Source organism: Mustela putorius, unplaced genomic scaffold, assembly GCF_011764305.1.
Source record: "Mustela putorius furo isolate JIRA1106 unplaced genomic scaffold, ASM1176430v1.1 tig00003901_pilon_pilon_pilon, whole genome shotgun sequence".
NCBI classification, from domain to species: Eukaryota; Metazoa; Chordata; class Mammalia; order Carnivora; family Mustelidae; genus Mustela; species Mustela putorius.
Window position 1 is genome coordinate 15,048,421 of NW_025422049.1, and position 21,195 is coordinate 15,069,615.

Here is a 21,195-nt window from a genome sequence, read left to right on the forward strand (position 1 = left end):
GAAGATGTGGTATACACACACACACACACACATACACACACACACACACACACACCCCTACAAAAAAGGATGAGATCTTGCCATTTACAACAACATGGATAGACCTAGAGGCCAAACTGATGGTTCCCAGAGGGAGGGAGATGGGCAGCTGGGCAAAATGGGTAAAGGAGAATGAGAGATAGAGGCTTCCAGTTATGGAATGAATTAGTCATGGGACTAAAAGGCACAGCATAGGGAATACAGTCAGTGACATTGTAATAGGGTTGTATAGTGGCAAATGGTAGCTATACATGTGGTGAGCAGAGCATAATGTATAGAGGTGTTGGATCACTGTATCATACACCTGAAACTAATGTAACCTTGTGTGTGTCAACTATACTCAAATACAACGATCTTTTTAAAAGCACAATCCTTAAAATGAAAAATAAATTAATACTATTGCTCTACGGAAGACCACGTCAAGAGGATGAAAAAGCAAGAAACAGTTGGAGAGAATATATTTGCAAACCATGTATCTGACAAAGGGCTTATATCTAAAATATACAATAAACTCTCAAAACTCGACATTACAAAAATTGGGATGCCTGGCTAGTTCTGTTGGTGGAGCAGAAGACTCTTGATCTCAAAGGTTCTAAGTTTGTGTCCCATGCTGGGTTTAGAGATCAGGTAAAAATAAAATCTTACAACAAACTCGAACAATTCAATTAGAAAATGAGCAAAAGGCAGAGTCATCTCCCTGAACAAGATGCACAGTTGGAAAATGAGCACATGAAAGATACTCAGAACCGTGACACATTGGGGAAAATGCAAATTAAAACCATAGAGCGATATCACGACACATCTATTAGAATGACTAAAATAAAAATCCTGAACACTGGTGAGGATGTACAGGAACTGGATCTCTCATTCACTGCTGGTGAGAAAATAAGATTTTAAGCCATTCTGGAAGAAAATTCAGCAGTTTCTCATAAAATTCAACATACAAGTATCATATGACTCTGAAATTGCTCTCCTGGGCATTTCATTAGCAGTGAAATGAAAACTTAGGGCTACACTAGTTTGTGCACCACCAGTTATACTTAACACTCATTTATTCTATTTCACTGCGTATAACATTCCATGTATGAATGACCACTAATCAAATTAGTATGCTGATGACGGGCGTTTGGGTTGTTTCCATTTTTTCACAGATTTCAAATAACACCTTTATAAATATCCTTGTAGTAGTCTCTTTGAACCCATGTGCGAGCATTCTCCTAGCATGGACATCTAGAAATGAAATTTCTGGATTATAGATTGATACACATTTTCTACTTTACTAGCTACTGCCCAAAACTGCTCTACAAAATTGTACCAATTTGTTTCCTCCAACATTGTATGGGAGTTCCAGCTGTTTTTCGTCTGTGTCTATACCCGCTATGCCATATTTTAAAAATTTCTACCAATCTAATGGTTATAAAATATGTAATTTCTGTTTTAACTAGGATTTCCTTAGAGGTTGAGCATATTTTCACAGGTTTACTGGCCATCAAGGTTTCCTCTCCTGTGAACAACCTGGACTAATCCTTTGCTCATTTTTTTTTTCTATTGGAGTTTTGCCTTTGCCTTATTGATATAACTTTATATTATATATTTCAGGACATTATTCCTTGTTAGTTACATAAGATTCAAATATCTTTTCTCAATTTGTTACTTATCTTTTAATGTTTGAATGCTTTCTTTCACCTTCAGAAGCTTTACATTTTCATGTAATTAAATTTACAAATATTTCCCTCTGAGATTTCTGCTTTTTGTCTTGGTTTAAAAAAATCTTTTTTTTTTTTTTAAACCACAAGGATTTAAAGAGAATCTCCCATATTTTAGTCTAATAATTGTAAAGTTCTGTTCTTTATATTCAGGTCTTTAAGACATCTGGAGTTTATTTTTATGTATGGTGTGAAGCGTGGATCTAATTTATTTTTTTTCATATGAAAGTTAATTGTCCCAATACTACCTTTTGACTATTCCATGCTTCCCTTACTGAATCCAATTTAAAAATACCCAGACCTACTATGTATTAGACATTGTTCTAGGCATTGCATATAGTATTAAGTGGTGTCTGGGTGGCTAAGTTAGGTGACTATTTTCATTTGGGCCTTGATCTCAGAGTCTTGGGATTGAGTCCTGTGTCAGGCTCCCTCCTTCGCAGGAGAGCCTGCTTCTTCTTCTCCCCACCCCCTTTTTGTGATATATCTTTCTCCCTCTCTGTCAAATAAATAAATAATAATAATTTTAAAAAAGAATTATTGAATACAGTATTAAAAATAAAGAGGGGTGCCTTGGTGGCTCAGTTGGTTAAGTACCCGACTCTTGATTTCAGTTCAGGTCATGATCTCAGGTTCCTAAGACTGAGCCCCACATTGGGCTATTCACTCAGCAGGGAGTCTGCTTGAGTCACTCTCCCCCTCCCTCTGCCCTTCCCTCTTCTCATACACACATTCTCTCTCTCAAATAAATAAATAAATCCTAAAAAATAAAAACAAACAAAGATGTTACTATCAGTGTAATGAATTATATTTCATTTAAGCTAATAGAATATTTCTGGCCTTGTGGAGCTTATATTCTATTTGGCAAGATAGATAATAAACATAATAAAGAGGTATGTTGGAAGATGATAAATGTTATGGAAAAAATAGAGCAGGATAAAGGAAATTAGGAGTGCTTCCTCAAGAGAGAAAGTTGTGACTTTAAATAGGGTGGTCTGGGTGGGTCTTGTTGAGAAGTTGTTCGGGCAAAGATTTGAAAGAAATGAAGGAGATGCCCTGTGAATATTTTAGGGAAAATAAAAACTAATCCCTGTATCATATATACTATGTGCCAGGCTTTGTTCTAAGCACTTTACATATATTTACTCATTTAAATCTTACAATAACAGGTATTTCATCACAACAGATATTTATGAATTTCACAAAAAATTTCTCTTGCGTTTTTTTTTTAAGATTTTATTTATTTATTTGAGAGTGAGAGAGGGAGTGAGAGAGAGCGTGAGAGGGGAAAAGGTCAGAGGGAGAAGCAGACTCCCCATAGAGCCGGGAGCCCGACCTGGGACTCGATGCCGGGACTCCAGGATCCTGACCCGAGCCAAAGGCAATGGCTTAGCCGACTGAGCCACCCAGGCGCCCTCTCTTGGGGTTTTTATTTGAATTTCTTCATATATAGATATAGATTACTTTAAGGAGTGTTGATACCTTTACAACATTGCTTCTTGCCATCCATAAACATGGTCTGGTTTTACATTTATTTACAATGTCTGTTATGTTCTTCAATCATTTTAGGATTTTCTCAATAAAGGTTTTATACATATTTGTTGGATTTATTCTTATGTACTTTATACTTTTGTGGTTCCTGTAAACAGTTTGTATATATTTTCAGCTTCACTTCCTGTTGCTTACACTGTCCTACTCCAGATCCTACTTTCTGTGTTTTTGATAGGTAATGTACTCTAGTTATTGTGTATGTGTGTGTGTGTGTGTGTGTGTGTGTGTGTATGATGAATGGTCGTGCTACTTGATCCTGATCTTTAAGCTGAATTTGATTAACCAAGACCATAACATATCAAGAGTGATCTAAGTCTTTCCCCTCATGATTTTTGTCCTGTCTCAATGAGTCTTTAATCTCTCCAGGGACAGTGAGTGTGAGCACATGGGAATTACTCAAAAAGGTCTCACTGCTACTTTTCCCACAATCTTTTCCCTTCAATCTCTTCACTCCATTGAGACCTCAAACATGACCCTCCCTTGATGTCAAAGTTAACTCCCATATATAATGATATACTCTATCCCTGGACTCATGCCTAAGTTCTTCTTTTCTGGCACTGATTCTCCTTTTTTGAGGAAGTGAGAGAAAAATCCTGATGAGTAGCTGAGAGCTCTTTGAGTGGAAGCATATTTGTGAAATGATCTAGCTCATTTTTTGCAAAACATTGATCCACAAAACATTAGTCTATGAGATGCTCTGGAAAAAGGGGTTCTGAGGATTTTTTTTTATCATTTTATTTATTTATTTGAGAGATTGAGAGAGAGAGAGAGAGAGCGCGCACAAGCAAGGGGAGTGTCAGAGGGAGATGGAGCTGAGCAGGGAGCCTGATATGGGGCTTGATCCCAGGACCCCGGGAAACTGACCTAAGCCGAAGGCAGATGGTTAACGGACTGAGCTACCCAGGCGCCCCTGAGCTTGCTGGCTTTCGTTCTTTCGTTCTTTCTTTCTTTATTTAAAGCAGGAAGCCCTTTATACTGAATTCCTTTTTGGAGACACGTGCCATATTTTATGCATATTAAAGGAGAAATTTTATGGTAAAGAAAACAAATTTAGTTTATCCCCTCACTTCTTAAACATTTTTGACCAAAGAACCATTTTTGTCTGTTTTTAAAGACCACCCATTAACATCCACATACCTCACAAGGGGAAACCTTGATCTTGTTCACCTGTCTGCTCTTTGATGGATATAAACACAAAATCATCTACCTCAGATGGTCTCCTAAAGCCAACCTGCAGCTTCCACAGTAATGTTGCAAAGTCTAGATCATGAGGAAATCCCTTCTAAAATTTATTCTAAACCTTTTATGTTTAAGTTTTATCATCGCATCCATTCCTCTATCCTCCCCAGGAAATAAAAAAAAAATATTTGAGTCCTGATACAATACCAATCACCCTATATTTATGAAACACTTATGATGTACAATTTAAAAAAAATTAAGGCATTGACCTTGCTGGACCAGAAAGCTACAACTATTGTCCAGAATTTCCATATTTTCCTGCCCTTATACCTTGTGTCTGCCCTTGACCTGAATAATCCTGATCTTTCTGGAGATGGCCACAATGTAAGGCAGAGACAAATGGAAGAGAACACATCAGACACAGGCAGTTCCCTGAGCTAGATATTTGGCAGCCAGAAGAGCAACAGCAAGGTGGACAACCTTGACTAGGCAGGTTGCACATGGGGGCTGTCTACCCCCTGACATGGACAGCTTAGGCTTCCTTTGCCAACACCTTCCCGAAAAGGAATGTCATTTTTTTTTAATCCTGCTTTGAGGCATCTTATAATAAAACACATGCATCAAAAAATGCTTACCTAGTCATCAACAGCTATATCTAAAGAGGAGGGTGAATTGTATTAGGAATCATATAGAAGATCATTAAGTAGCCTGCTATTAGCTCTGAGCTTTCTGGAAGCCAAGCGACAATGGAGTCATGGTGTTTCAAGACTCTGCCTGTTAATACACATAGCCTCTGTTAGTGAAGATGATAGCCCGCCCCTCCTTTACTCTCTCACCTTTCCCTTCTTTTTCTTATAGTTTGATTTGATTTAATACATTTAATGTGGTTGCTTCCATCCCTTTTCTAACATATTTGATATAAAGAAGACACTTCATAACCAACAGGAAATTTGAGGAGCCATTAATGTTTATCTTGTAGCCATGGAAAGGTCTCTGGGTTGGATTTGAACTCACAAACTCTCATAGGTAAATGCCACAGATCCTATTAACCAGGTTATTGCAGCAAGCTAAAAGGTCTTTGGGGTTTTTTGCCAACATCATCCCCCATGAAATTCTGGAAATCTTTTCCCTTGTCTTGTCTTTTTTGTTCTTCCTTGTAGTCTACACCACTGACCTTATTTAAAAACAAACAAACAAACAAACAAACAGTTGTTGGATGGATGAACTAAAGATGTCTTCAATCTAACCTTCTAACGAAGGTTAGATTGTTTTGTCTCAAGAAGGTGAGAGGCAGAGAGCTACAATTTCTAAGATGCCTGGTTTGACTGCCTGAGTCTGGTCCCCAGGCAGATTAGGACAAGGTTTTGGCCAAATGAAATTGCCAATTCTCTTTAAAAAAGAGGGTGTGTGGGGGGGGGGGGGACTAGCACATTGCTCATTAGAACATTCTGCACTTGCCTGTGCAATCTTTTTGCCACCCTGCAATTTCCTGTTGGTTATAAATGAAACCTTTCTAGCTGTTAATGCAGCCTGTGAATTGAAAAAAAAAAGCATGTAATTAATCATAGGAGTTGGGGGGATTCACTAAGCCTGAGTTATAGGGGAGAAGCTGGACAAGGCACTAGGACCTAGAAGGCATCTATCCACCCTGGCAGGAATTTCTTGCTTGGAGCTCAGACAACAAAGGCATAGAGAGATTGGTTTTCTTTCTCTCAGCATCTCCACCCAACCAGCAGAAAACCGGTGAGTGGGGCTTTCCAGTGATTTTCAGGCAGAATGTAACAGATGCCAAGCGGTAAAAGCACAAGGCAAAGGGCTCGCTCTAGCTCTCTCTCTTTCTCTCCTTCTCCTTTTTTTTTTTCTTCTTAAATTTTATTTTGCCTTATTCTATCGGATTTTTTCCTCAGCCTCTACCTGGGATTTTCCTTTGGAAAAGTGAGTTCGATGTTCATTTGTTTTCACTGTGATGTTGATTTAGAATAATACCACCCGTGATTCTAAAGCAAAGCCAAGTGTTACTGGCATGCCCGGGGAAATGCTTGCTACTTGTCTTGAGGAGGTGGGGTCTCTCACCACTGCAGGTTGTCTGACAGAGACAATGCTGAGCTCAGCACAGGTCATGGTGACATTGGAAGAAAAGGGGGATCAAGCCTGGCAAACCTCCTAGGCACCAGTCCTCCTTTATCTCCTGTCCTCCTGGTCCCTTGCAAATATCTTGATGTGGCAGTGTGTAGCAGCTGAGCCCTGCTTGCTCTGTGAGTCCTTTTATCCCCATCTGTGAGATGCATGTTAATAGTTGGGTTCCTAGGCTGTGGTCACTACCTTTGCTAATGCTCGAGGCTTCTGTTGTGTTTGGTTTCATGTTTGGATTTCTCTCCCTTTTTCTCTGATTCTTTCTCCCTTTCTCTGTTTCTCTCTCGCCCTTTCTCTCTCTCTCTCTCTTTCTTTTTTTTTTTTCTTTCTCTCTCTCTCTCTTTCTGGCTCAGCAGAAGGGGAAAAAGCAAATCTGACAAATGACCATCTTTTGCCTCAGCTAAAGCACCTGGGCAATAGGCAAGTTTGGAGGTGAATTGCTTCCTTGAGGGGCAAATGCACCATCGGTCAGCGTAGAAAACCAGAACAATGAAAGGTGTGCTTGTTTCGAAAGGTCCCATATGCTTCCCAGGGACTCACTTGGGAATCTTTCAACGATTGAATTATTCCATTAAGAGGTGCGGCTGCCTTGTTGGGGAGGGATAGAACACATGTTAAAAAAAAATTAAAAAGAAAGGAAAGGATTTTGTGACCAAATGGTACCAGGGAGAAAGCAGAGCTAATAACTTCTTAAATAACTGATTTTTCTAATCCTTTTTTTTTCCCCAATCTTATTTCTTATGAATGTTGGATAGCTGCCCCAGCTTGATGGGGAAAGGGTTCGATGAATAGTACAAAGACACCAGCTATTCCCTGGAGGCTGTCCCTTTAAAGGAGAATCCTGGTTTATTCTGGGGGGTCGGGTGGGGAGGGATGCACACATTAGAGTAGGCAAGGGGGTTTGGAATAAAAGAAAAACCTCCCCTTCCGTAGTCCTTTTACTGAGGCACAAAGATTGCTTCCTAAACTGGAGATGTGAACGTCAGCCAGCGCCTTCTATTCTCTTCAAGGGGATTTTGTCGGGCTATGGATTCATTTACAACTGTTAGTCATGTGGGCATGTGTGAGGAAACAGATGCCAGTTTTAATGTATTTAGCCCGAAGTTACAATTTGATAGGAGCCACTGTCAATAAGTCCCAGGATTTCAAGCGATTTCAAAATCCCTCCCTCTCCCCTGTTTGGAACAGCGCCCAGAGTGCCTCCCTCCCTATCTCTCACCCCAACCCCCCACCACAGCAGCACCCCCCAGCCCCTCCTTCTTGTCTATTAAGATCAATATTCCTGCAGGTCAGGGGCAAGCAGCAGATGGGTCACGGGCTTTTTTCAACCAGTTCTTTTTACAAGCAGCAGATTGCAAAATTGGATCTGGCTAATATTTGAATTCTCCCCCTCTTCCCCTTTTTCCTTGCCTCTTTTCACCCCCCTTTGTCCAACACTCAGGTGTCTGAGGTTCCACCGAAATATGGAACTTGATTTTGGACATTTTGATGAAAGAGATAAGACATCCAGGAACATGCGAGGCTCACGAATGAATGGGCTGCCCAGCCCCACTCACAGTGCCCATTGTAGCTTCTACCGAACCAGAACCTTGCAGGCGCTGAGCAATGAGAAGAAAGCCAAGAAGGTACGTTTCTACCGCAATGGGGACCGCTACTTCAAGGGGATTGTGTACGCTGTGTCCTCTGACCGTTTTCGCAGCTTTGACGCTTTGCTGGCTGACCTGACTCGATCTCTGTCTGACAACATCAACCTGCCTCAGGGAGTGCGTTACATTTACACCATTGATGGATCCAGGAAGATCGGAAGCATGGATGAACTGGAGGAAGGTAAAACAAGGGTGGTGGCTTTTGGTGGGGGGTGGGGGTGGCATCCTTGGCCATGCTGACATTTCTTGGAGTGCTCTGAAAAAACGAATTCGGGGATAGATTTGTCAGAACGCCAAGTTGATGCTGCTACTGCTGAGTCTGTAGGCATTGACAGGGCCATTAGCCATTAGCCTTCCCAGCCTTCGGTCTCTGCTGGCATTGGATAGTGGATGGTGGTAACAATGCATTGTGCTTCTCTGTCGGGGTACAAAGGGAAATCTGAATTGTGTCATTTACTCTAGATCTTGCTCATAATTAATTCTAAGTAGCATTATTGAGGCAGACCACGACTCATTAGGGCTGTAAAAGGAGGAAGGAACCTCGGCTGGGTTCACAGAAAGATAGCCAAATATCCTTTGGACTGCTGAGAGGCTATTTGCACATTGCAACACATGGAAACCTGCCTCCTAAAAACAGGACCTCTTGGTCACATTCACAAAGGATTATACTTTTAGGTAAGTGGTCACTGCTCAGCTGTCGCTTCTAAAAAGCCCACTCTGGGGTGTGTCCCTGAGGCTGAGATCATTGAGAGAAATACCAAAGAAAGCAGGAGGTATGTCTGGTATTTTAATAAAGACTCTTTCTATTAGAATAGGAACTGACTCACTGTACCTAAATTCCTTTCAAGCGTCTCTAGACTTTGGTTTTACAATTGAATGTTATGACAAGGTTGCTGAGAACTTAGAAATGAGAGAAGTCTCTGCTCTTACCAGAGCCTGCTCACTCACAACACCTTTTTTTTTTTTTTTGGTGGTTATTTAGAAAATATTTAGATCTTGGGACACGTGCTTAATATTTTACTTCTTCGAGTCTTTCATATTGTGGATGCCTCCCTATGCCCGCTTTTAAATGGCTGTAACATGTAAGCAACTGATCATGCAAATAACCCTCCCCAGACCTCTCTCCGACTCTCTAGCCCTCCCTCCTCCCCCACCCCTTGCTTCCATTCCCCGGCACAGGTGAGCTTAGAGCAGGCAGATCTCTTGGGAAACCAAATTATGAAACAGCCAACAGGGAATAGGAATCAGCACATTAAATGACTTGGTGTGGGAATACCCCGCCTCCTCTTCTCTGCTTCTAGGTTTCTTGTGCTCTCAGACAAAGGAGCGTGAGGGCTTCCGTTGCACGAGACCATGTTCTTACACATAGCTGCTGTTTCTCAAGTCAGGTCAAGTGATTTGGGGCCAGTTACTTCTATACGACAGTGTCCCTACAGCTACTGGATCTGGGTCTCAGGATTCGAGTCTGAGGTTTTGCCACATAGCTGACCTTGAAAAACATTGCTGAGAAGACTTAGACCATGTGGACGGTGTGCTGGATGGCCAGGCAGAGGTTAATCCTAGGATTTTTCTGCACATCCAAGGATTGACTATCCTAGCCCTTGCCTTGAAGGAGAGTCAGGGCAAACTGGGAGAACTCAGAGTGAGGTTAAGGGAGCTGTCCAACATAGTATTGATAGGGTATGTGTATTGTTACCGTGAGATCCATATCTCGGGTGAATTTGAGGGGTGTCTCTGTAATAATTGTCACAAAGCACTTTGAATCACCCAGTGTGTCCTCATTTTCCCTAGCTGTGATTTTTTAAAGACCATGACAGATGCCAGGGCAGAATTCTGAACCCAGGGACATTGTATTCAGAGTAGGAATTAGAATGTTCTTGTGTCTGATATATGAGAAGTATCATGCACACATCTCCCCCCACAAATCCATTTTTTTAAACATACCTTGCTCAGGGACAAGTCCTTGATACTGCTTTTTCTTCCTGGATGTGTGTGTGTGTGTGTGTGTGTGTGTGTGTGTGTTGTGATAATCTCAGTTCAGTATAGATAATAAATGTAATTTTGAAGACTGCACCATTTCTTCTGACACTTTGGAGTCCTGCTACATTGGATTCCTCCCTTGGATGCATGGTAGTACATCCTGGGTTATATAGAATGTAAATAAGGTTCAGTTGGATTTATTCATATAGCATTTACAACCACAAGCTGTAGTGGCCCTCAACCCCCTCCCAATCCTGAGTACTGCCCATGCAGTCAAGGAAATTCTGAGGTATCCCTAGGCTAGTGTTAAGAAATGTGACCCATTTTCCCACTGTTACAGAGTCAGATGGGAAAGGGTACTTGGATAAGCAAGATAAAGAGGGAAGGGTCGTTTCTCTCCTGTTTTGTCCTTTCGAACTTCCCTTCTAGGAAGTGGAGGAGAAAAGTCCCTCGCCTTGTTCACCATTGGAAGAGGTTGAATGAAAGATTAAAGACATTCATACACACTGCTCCCCAAGAGACTTCACACTAGAAAAGTTTGGAAAGATTCCTGATGAAAAGTCTGAGTTAGTTGGTTCAGTCATAGAGGCAGAAGGTTATCACAGGAAAAGAAATCCTTGGAATCAAATTGTCAATCCAAGATCTGCCACTTGCTAGCTCGTGTGATTTTGGGGAAACCATTTAGACTCCTCGAGCCTCAGTTTTTCATCTGTAAAGTGGAAATAACTAATTGAGTATTAAATAAGACTATGAGCATGAAGTGTACTATTATTCCTGGCATAGAGTAACACTCAGTAAAGGGTATCTATGACTGTTGAGTTGTCCTTGTTTATAGCTTGCTAACGACATGACCATAGGTCTGTCCTTTTCATCACTGTGAATAACCTTCTCTTTTTCAAAACAGCATTTTTGAAGAAAACAACCATTTTAAGGTATAATTTGTGTAACATAAAAATCACCCATTTAAGTGTACAATTCAATGATTTTTAGAAAATTTACCAAGTGGTACAACTATCATTGTAATCTAATTTTAGATCATTTTATTCACCCAGATTTTACCAATTAGCTGTCACTGCCCATTTCCCTCATTGTCTCCAACCCTAGGCAATAACCTACCTATTTTATGTCTCTATAGATTTGCCTATTATGGACATTTTATATAAACTGAATTATACATCATGTGGTCTTTTGTGATTGGCTTCCTTCCCTTAGAAAAATGTTTTCAAGGGTTATCTGTGTTGTGCCTTGTATCAGCACTTTTTCCCCTTTTATGGAGGAATAACATTCCATTGCATGTATAGGCCACATCTTGTGTCCCTGTTGTAATACTCTTATATGTAGAAAGAGATTAGTAACACCTGCCTTCATTATCTATCAGGGTGGTTGAGAGGATATAATGAGAAATAGATAGAAAAACATACTGACAAGGTAAAACTATAGCTACAAGGTATTGTTACGATAACTACATTGTAACTATAGCTACAAGGTATTGTTGTTAGTGATGTAAAAAAAAAAAAGTAATGATGATGCTAGTGAAGGGTTGGAATGGCCAGAGGTTCCCAAACCTGGCTTCCTTTCACAAACTTTCAGAGACTTGGAAAAATACCAATTCCTGGGTCACACCCCAGATCTACTGAATCAAAATCTCCAGGGTTAGGGCTCCCAAATCTGTCTTTTTATAAATGTTCCCAGATGATTCTTATGAGCACTTAAACTTGAGAAATACTGGATTAGGTGATCTTGAGGTTCCTTTCAGATAACTACAGTGGTAGGAGTTCCTAGGAGTACAGAAGGCCTTGTTTTTGTTTTGCTTTTTTGTTTTCTAGATCTTAAAGGAATGATGGAGCATAGAACATACTGTTTTCAAATGGCCACTTTGTTAAATATTTAGACTAAAATAAAATGAAATAAAAAACAATGGGTTAATAATCACTCTGGCCTGTGATACTCCTTGTCTAATACCTCTAGTCTACTGTCTGTTAGATACTGAAAGTCAAAAGGGGAAAGTTTGGGGCCCAAATCAGGTTATTTACATCAGCTTTTCCACAGCTCCTTGGGTACACAAAGAGTCAGTGAAGCCATGAAGGCTGTGATCATATATGTATTAGTCATATTCCCAGTGGGTCAATGAATGAAACCCACCAGTGACTTTCCCTTTTGTGTTGCTTAGTCTTCCATCTCTAAGTCATTCTCCTTCCTTTCCTGACCAATTCTTTCCCCAGTTCCTTGTTTGTGAGTACCCATATCAATCTTAGGGGTACTGTTTTGAGCATTATTACATGGACCATGGGACAGAATATTTCCAACTGGGACTGTCTTGTTGGAAAATCTGAGTTGAATGGTGACACTAGTTATGATCCAGTTCCTTTGCCATATCTCATTTGAAAAGAGATGAGATGAGATGAAACCACCCTCCCACTAATTTATCCTTTAGCTACTAAAGCAGGCACATCGCCAAGGAGAAGGATTTAAAGATACCTGGGAGAGAGACACATCATTAATAGATATGAGGATACAATAAAGTATCATTTAATATTTTCCTTCTTGAGTGAGGAAACCCTGGCAAAGAGGAGGAAGCCCAGTCAGAAGTGTTTCTGCACTGAGGAAACATGAATGCATTAAATGTTTTTGAAAATGGGGCCTACTGAAAGTGAATGGAGGTAGACATTAGATCATCTTGAGCCCACAGCTTGCTCCCTTCCTGCACTTTCAGCTGTACTTCCATGACTTCATTTCCTTACCCCCTCATCCTGAAGCAGATTGTCAGTTCTAGCCAATTGTCGCCTTGCTTTCTCTTTTTTCTTTCTCTTTTCTTTCCTTGGGCTTTTGCTCCTCCTCTTTTAATTTCCTTTCTCTCAGCCCCTTCTTCCTCCTTTCCTCCTTGCTCTTTCTTTCTTGTTCTCTCTCCATTCCTTCAGATTAGGGGTTTAATGATAACGAGAGGTGGGTCTTATCAAGTGCTTACCGTGCACCAGGCTCTGGGATCAGCACTTGCTAGCCACCATCTGATTTGGGCCTCGCTCCCACCTTGTGAGGTAGGTACTGTTATTATCATTCCCACTTTGCAGACTAGCAACTGAAGCCAGGGGAAGTTAGGTAATTTGCCCAAGGACACACAACTGTGTATTGGAGACCCCATTCCTACTGACATCACATCAGCTGTTCTTTTTCCATTATTCCATATTGGGGCCAAAAGGAGAGAATGGAGAGACTAAAATGTACTGTTGGAAGGACTGCAACATAGATTTGGCTGAGAGCTGGGCCTTCCGGAAAGTTCCTGGTGCCATATGATACTATAGCTGTCTGCCATCATGTTCATTTTCATCTGGGGGTGGTTAATCATACTCATAGTTCAGAGGCTTAAGAGGCTTAAGAGATGGGAGCAAAATACGTCCGGAGTCCCAATAGGGCTACACAGCTGACTCTCTAGAGGAGACTGTAGATGAGTGAAATCATAAATATATAGCCTCACACATTTCTACACTACCAGTTGTCAGAGTCTTAAAGTACTTGACAAGTTATGGAAAACATCTGACTCAAAGGCACTGGCCTCTTGGAAGGTACCTGTGAATCTGGTGGCATGCTAATGTGAGGGGCCATTTCTAGGGTGTAGGGGATATTGGCTGTGAATAAATGGAATTTAAAGGCCCCCTTCACCCTTTTAAGTCACAAACTAAAGACCCTAGCCTCTAATCACTTGGGTTAGGTTGGATTAGCCAGCAAGGGAGCCAGAGAAATTAGGGTTTCTTTTGGCTGAGTTCTTTGACTACTCCATCCCAGAGGGGTGTGTGTGTCTGTGTGTGTGCGTGCACGCGCATGTGCACCAAGTGGGAGAGGATGCCCATGTTCACCTATAAACCATCCCTTGATCCTGTCAAGACAGAAGACTAATAGCCTCTGGGACTCAGGGCAGTGTTGGAAGCCCCTCACCCTTCCCCTTCACACATACACATAAATGTCCACAAAAGTGCCCTAGAGAATCTGACTGAATCTTCTCTCCTCACTAACTGAGAAATTTATTAATTAACACAACTTAAAGGATTTGGTGCTACAGCAAAGCAATCGATATTTGCAAAAGGAGTAAATTATCAACCCAGTGCTTCTGAATGTCCCTGTGTGGTTCTCCTGCTGAGACCAAAGGAAGAGCCATCAGATTATAATTGTATTTAATGCTTTCTTTGCCCTGGCCAGGGTTCACTTACTTATTTATTTAGAGTTATTACTGATGAGTTAAGCCTGATTAACTCACACTAGTTTTCTGCAGCTCAACCTCTGGATGAACTTTTGTATACCTTGAGGCTAATGTGTTTTACGAAACATTTTCCAATACTCTCTCTCCCCCAGGCTGAGCCTACCTCTCTTCCTCTTTTCTCTAGCTTCTAGTTCCAGGTGTCTAATCCCCCGCTCCTGCCCCTTGCCTCTGGCCCCTGTGTTTCTTCCGCTGTATTAGTCATTTCCTCCAGCCCAAGGTAAATGTGAAAATTATACTAGATTCCTCCAATCCATAAATCTGGCTGTATAATGTATTCTCACATCTCCACCTCATTACTTGTGGCAGTCAAGGGTGAGCCCTGGTGAAGATGGCCTTGAACACACAGATTGAGGGTGTAGTGTTTAGGAAAATGGAAAGATGAGGGTTGGGTGGTGGAAACAGAGGAAAGTATTTCTCAAGCAATGACTAGATTTGCAAACACAAGCAGCGGTGTGTGTGTGTATGTGTGTGTGTGTACATGTTGTTATTTAAACAGTTTTTCCACTTGGGTTTGGAGGTGAGCAGTAGAGGACACAACTATACACACATACATAATCACCACACACACATACACACACACATTTCACATTTCAGTATTCTACTACTTAGCCATATACTCTGTGCAAAGGACAATCTGGCTTCTTGACAAATATGAACTCTATGCCCAATATGCAAGGACACTTGGGTCACTTTAACTTGGAATAAACTGTATTCATTCTGAGAGTTCTCTTTGGTTTATACTATAACCATGGAATGGGGCTGTGAGTTCAGAAACAGGACAGGAACATTAAGAAATAGAGACATGTTAAAAACACTCCAGTAATGCCTCCTAGATATTAACAAACATCTGAGAAACTGACATAGGCATTTCAACTGCAATAAAATCCTACAAAGCTTAAGAACCTGGTTTATTCAATTATATTTAGATGTGTTCATTGTCCTTGAAACCCTTAGCTTTATAGCATTTGTCAACTTAGGTATGCCATTGTAATGAAGAATGTTTTGCTGATGACTTGCCCTTGAATTTGAAACGAGGTGAGTTGTTAGAGAGACAGTCCAATTAGAAATTTTGCCTACGGTTGGTTACTATCACCATATATCCAAAAGTCCTACTCCAAGGTCAGTGTGCATTAGTTTGGTTATAATAGTCCAAGTATCTGCTATTCAACTAATTACCACTTATTTCTTCCCTTAGGGGAAAGCTACGTTTGTTCCTCAGACAACTTCTTTAAAAAGGTGGAGTACACCAAGAATGTCAATCCCAACTGGTCTGTCAACGTGAAGACTTCTGCCAATATGAAAGCCCCCCAGTCCCTGGCTAGCAGCAATAGTGCCCAGGCCAGAGAGAACAAGGACTTTGTGCGCCCCAAGCTGGTGACCATCATCCGCAGTGGGGTGAAGCCTCGGAAGGCTGTACGTGTGCTTCTGAACAAGAAGACAGCCCACTCTTTTGAGCAAGTCCTCACTGATATCACTGAAGCCATCAAGCTGGAGACTGGGGTTGTCAAAAAACTCTACACACTGGATGGAAAACAGGTAAGCACTTTTTTTCAAAGTACTCTTCTTCTCAGTTGTGCCAGATACCTGGATGCCCACCCTGTACCTGAGGCATCATTTTTGGGTGGGTTGGGGGGGGGGGTCTCTTCCTCCATCTCCATTATCGCTACCTGATATTTTAAATCTCCCTGGGAAGAAAGGTCTTTTCAGCAGACCAAGCAATGGACCATATGTCTGAGCCTTTGAAATTCATTCTGCTTCTGTCTTTTCAAGTTGAATGGTCACTTAACCTCAAATTTCTGGTCTGCTAAGCAGAGGACCTAGAATCTAGGTCCTACACATTCTTATGAATAATAATGTAGCTATTATGCAATGCAACCTTGATCATCCGATGCATATGATTCAAAATAAGATTTGTTGGCTCCTTTCTTCTGAGGCAGTCTCTTGTTTGTGTTCAGGGTCCATTCTGGTGAAAAGAGGTTGAAATAACCCCTCATAGTTGATGAAAGGACTCAGATACAGGGGGAGCACTGAAGTGTTGGGTTCGTTGTCTTTGCCTCACACTAGACCACGTTTTTTCTTTCTCCCTTTTCCATGTGACATAGCTGTCTTAATTTGGTTCCACTGATGGTTTTGTGTGAGAAAGGGACTATTTCAGGATCCTAAAATTAGCCCAAGAAAGATGCTGCCATCTGTTCCTCTCCAAATCAGGTTCTTCATGTCATTGGTTATGCTACTAAAGTGCCACCTATATTAATATCTGGGAAAGAATGCAGCCAGGCGTCTCCATCAGACAGATGCACCATTCTCTTGAGCATAGGGAGCTGTAATTGTATGACAAAATACGTTCCAAAGGAATTGGAACAGTGGCTGGTTCTGGTGGCTCCAAAGGAAATCCTGGTCTCCCATCAGAGAAGACAACTGTGAATTATTATCAGTCCATACTTTCTACCCCTTAAAATATCTTTGGTGTTTGAACAACTAGATAGATTCTAAAGAAGCAGACTCTATGCATCAGTGTGACTGATGAGTGTTCAAATGCAGAACTATGGCTCCTCCGAAAATTTCTGACATAGACCGTGGTGTTTCAAGATTTTACATTTCTGGTAAAACTCAAACTCAGGTATGTGAGAACATTTCTAAATTTGGGACCTCTATCTGTTCCTCATTTTGTGATCTGAGCAACACCTGGAATCATTGGTTGTATGTAATTTGTGTGTGTTGTACCAAAGCAATGAATTTACCCACAGTGGGAAAAGTCTGAACTCCTCAGCATCTCTCAAAGAGTATCTCTTTCCTGAGGACCAGGTATATAATAAATAGGAGCTTCCCAGGAATAGGTTTAATCACTGGAAACCTCATCTTGGAGAAATAGAACCTAGGAATTTTAGGATCACTGGATATTAGCATTGACAGGGACCTGAGAAGCCATGATATTTAATCTCTTGCTTATGGCAAGGGTATACTCTATAACCATTTCAGCTTAGTCCACTGTTGTAAAGCTGTGAGTTTTAGAAAGATTCACCTTATATTGAGCATAAGTTTACTTCTCTATACTTTCAGTCTCTTGAAGTAATGTATGACAAACACAAATCAAGGACATAAGACTGGGAATCTGAAGACTTGGTTTCTAGTATTAATATTGCAACTTACTGTGTGACCTTGGGCTAATCACTTAACTATCCAAAGCCTTCTGCTTCTCTGTGCAAAGGGGCTGGTCACACCTGCACCACTCAAGCTCGCAGAATTCTCCTGGAGATCAAAAGAAATAATGGATGTGAAAGCACTCTGTAAATTAAAACACAAGATGTAAATATGTATGCATACAATTAATTCATCATTAAATGATACAAAATATGTAAGTTGATAAAGAATTTACATATATATCAATAAACAATATTTCTTTCCCCTCCACTCTACCGCCGTCATTCTTAGAATGAATTTCCAATACTTTGTAGCAATATACCACATCTTGGCGTTCTGGGGTTGCTCTCAAGGTTAAATGAATCAACATCCCTCTCTCCCAGGTGAGCGAGCTCCAGTCCAGTGATGGGTGGATTTTCATCCTACAGCAAGCCACACAGAACAGCACGTTTTCTCCAACTCCTTCAAGCACTGACTCCCATTTCTTTGGGGAGCACATTACAAAATGTCAATGTATGACATAATGTGTGTCTAGAAACATTGTGAAACAGTGCTCAGGGGAGCAGAACAATGTCTTGGCAGGCATCCTTGCCTCTCTATATAGTTCATTCTCATTAAAATATTTCCCTCTGGGGGTGCTTGGGTGTCTCAGTTGGTTAAGAGTCTAACTACTGATTTTTGGGTCAGGTCATGATCTCAGATCGAGCCTTATGTTGGCCTCTGCACTGGGCGTGGAGCCTGCTTAAGATTCTCCCTCTTTCTTTCCCTCTGCCCCTCACCCCTCCCTGAAAAAAAATGTCTCCCTCTGCCTACTTGGACCCCTGGGGTTATCTTTTAAGGCCTGTTTTTAATATCTTATTATCTCTGTAAGCTCTGTCTTCACTGTGCAAAGTTAAAGCAGTCTCAAACTTTTTTTTTTCTTTTTTTTTTTTTAATGCTCAGCTGCTGGTATGTTGTGGAATCTCTATATGTGATTTTTAAAAAATGTATTTATTTGACAGAGAGAGATCACAAGTAGGCAGAGAGGCAGGCAGAGAGAGAGGGGGAAAGCAGTCTCCCTGCCGAGCAGAGAGCCCCTTGCGGGGTTCGATCCCAGGACCCTGAGATCATGACCTGAGCTGAAGGCAGAGGTTTAACCCACTGAGCCACCCAGGTGCCCCTTGGAATCTCTATATGTGATTGTTGATTGAATGGACTGACAAAGAGTTTCTCATATGGCTCAGATAGATGTTCTGAGATGTCCTGAGAAGCCCTCTGTTCCCAAACACTATCCTTCGTCCATCAGAAAAGATAGGAGACTTCCAAAGGAGTGTGTATTGCCCCTGGGGAGCTCCTTCCTATTTGTTACTTACTTGGAAATCATGGAGGGCAGACCTTTAAGACAACATTTTCCAGAGTATATTTTAAAAATTGTCCCCATCTCCTGCTCCCCAGCAGCTTTTCATAAAACAGTTCTGTGGTCAAATAATGTGGTGAAATGCTGCAAATTATATGCCTTTCTTAGAGATTCACAGTGCTCGTTGGCACATTAAATGTTCTGAGAAGTCCTGCAGGAAGGAAACCCATTTAATTTAGACCCAGGATTTCCCAATTTTATTTAACCACAAACCTTTTTTATAGAATATATATATTATACATATATATATGTATAATATATATATTCTGCAGAGCACATGAGGAAATGCTGTTTACAGAAGATGCTGAATGATTAGGAACTAACTACCCTAACCTCACTGGTAAGATTGGTATGCATGGGGTAACCCACAAATCAAACATCGTTGTGCGGTTACAGCAAGGACATTAAATAACAAAATTTGGGGGTACAGGGACAAACCTACTAATTACAAAATAGGTGCTGAATATACTGAAAGTTAGCCAAACTCAAAATTTTGGAGCCCAGCCCATTCCCCAATACTGGTAATGACATCTCTAATGTTAACACCTGTCAGTCACTTTGATTACTGGTGGGTATTCTTGCTGCTTGGGAATAAGATCTTCCTCCATGCAGGCTAAAGGCCCATGTGTTGCAATGGCTTGGACTTGCTTGGATAGTCCATGTCTGTATTTGGCTAAATGTGGCACTAGGCAGAAAGGACAATGCACAGTCAAGGCTCTTTGTTATGGAACATTTTAATCATGAAATCAAGACCATCACTTCATTTTGGCCTTGTTCTGATCGGATCCCCAGTAGACAAAAATCACGTGGTTTTCTGCCTCATTGTTTAAATAATGATCAGTTAAAACAGCCCAGTTGATGATTCCAGATTTACTGTTGCTTCTGTCCTTGTGTGTGCCATTTGATTGATGGGCTTACGAGGATTGATGGGGAATCTGCAGACAGGACTGTCATCTCTTTCTCTCTGTTTTTATTTTGTCTGGATGGCTTTTGGAGCCCTTGATCTTTTTAGGGCTTAAGTTTTGTCAGTATGGAAAACAGATTTCCTTACCCATTGCCTCTGAGATATTTGGGTTCTGTGTAGACAGGGAAACTAACCATCATTAATACAAAGGGGTCTCAATTTATTCCTCACCTAAAGGAGTTGCTAATGAAATGAGTAATTGGCAACACCCTTGCTACTCCCGTGGGCTGTAATGGATTTCCAGGAGATCAGGGAAGATATGAAGGTCTAGATGATGATGCATATTTTTAATTCTCTGGTGAGGTTGTTCTTTTATTCTTTGGCAGCTGGAGTGGTTGTTGCAGTGTGTTGACAAAATTATCCAAATATTAATTTCTATAAGCAGGCCACATGTTTATGCTTAAAGGTCATGGGTGCATAAAAACTAGAACCCAAATTCCTGGTTTACTTGATAGCAGTAGCTCTGTAGTCTAACCTTAAATTCATTTCTGTGAAGCACAGAGCATGGTGCTTCCATTAGAGATGCAGAGCTTTAATAATAGACTCTGAGCTTTTTGGCATCTTAAACAGGGGTGCAGCTGGTCCGCACCCCATCCATATTCATGCTACACTTATTGACATCTCTGGTCTCAGTTTTGTCCACATCCAAGGTCTGCGCAGTCAAAGATTTATCATTGCCTCAAGACGCATGCCCAAGTGATAAATATGGCCGTTAGTATGTGTGTTAGCTTTGTTAGGCCAGTTTTAAATTGAGTGAATTTATTTTATGTCTCTGTCTCTGTCTTTCTAGTACCAACTACTTGGATGGGGAATTGTAGGTCTCAGAATAATGTGAAAGGGTTTTAAGCCGATTCCAAGATTACCCATAGCCTTGGAAGCTAGAACAGGAGTTTTACGAAATGTTTTGAACCATAAGATGATGAAAGAGGAAAAATGAGAGCACAGAGGATGTTTGAGTGGCTGTTAAGTATTCCAGAAAAAAACTTGCTCCATCTTGCTTAACTAAATAACTGAGTGCTGCAAGCACAAAGGCAATCACAGAAAATACAGGAAGACAAGTTGGATTTAACCTTGAAAATGTTGAGTGCATTTCTCAAGGTGAATATGTCTTTATTTTGCTTGTGTAGCCAATCCCCCATCATCTCTGCCCCCTCCAGCCACATCTGGTCTTATTTAGATTCCCTGGCCTCCAACTCCCCCAAAGCCAA

The 21,195-nt window shown here is 41.0% G+C and overlaps 1 protein-coding gene across 5 annotated transcripts in view; it reads left to right on the forward strand.

Moving 5' to 3' along the window:
• Positions 1–6,102: 6,102 nt before the first annotated feature.
• The window catches only part of DCX (doublecortin), a 103,173-nt gene continuing 88,080 nt past the window's right edge, over positions 6,103–21,195 (forward strand). For 2 of the 5 annotated variants that reach the window (XM_004769081.3, XM_004769082.3), the window contains exons 1-3: positions 6,104–6,218; positions 8,050–8,435; positions 15,682–16,022. In XM_004769081.3, the coding sequence (XP_004769138.1) occupies positions 8,072–8,435; positions 15,682–16,022 (705 nt within the window). In that variant the 5' untranslated portion in view covers positions 6,104–6,218; positions 8,050–8,071. Of the gene's footprint in view, positions 6,219–6,238; positions 6,411–8,049; positions 8,436–15,681; positions 16,023–21,195 lie in introns of those variants that run through there. The other 3 variants (XM_004769080.3, XM_013064850.2, XM_004769079.3) reach the window with 2 other exon arrangements.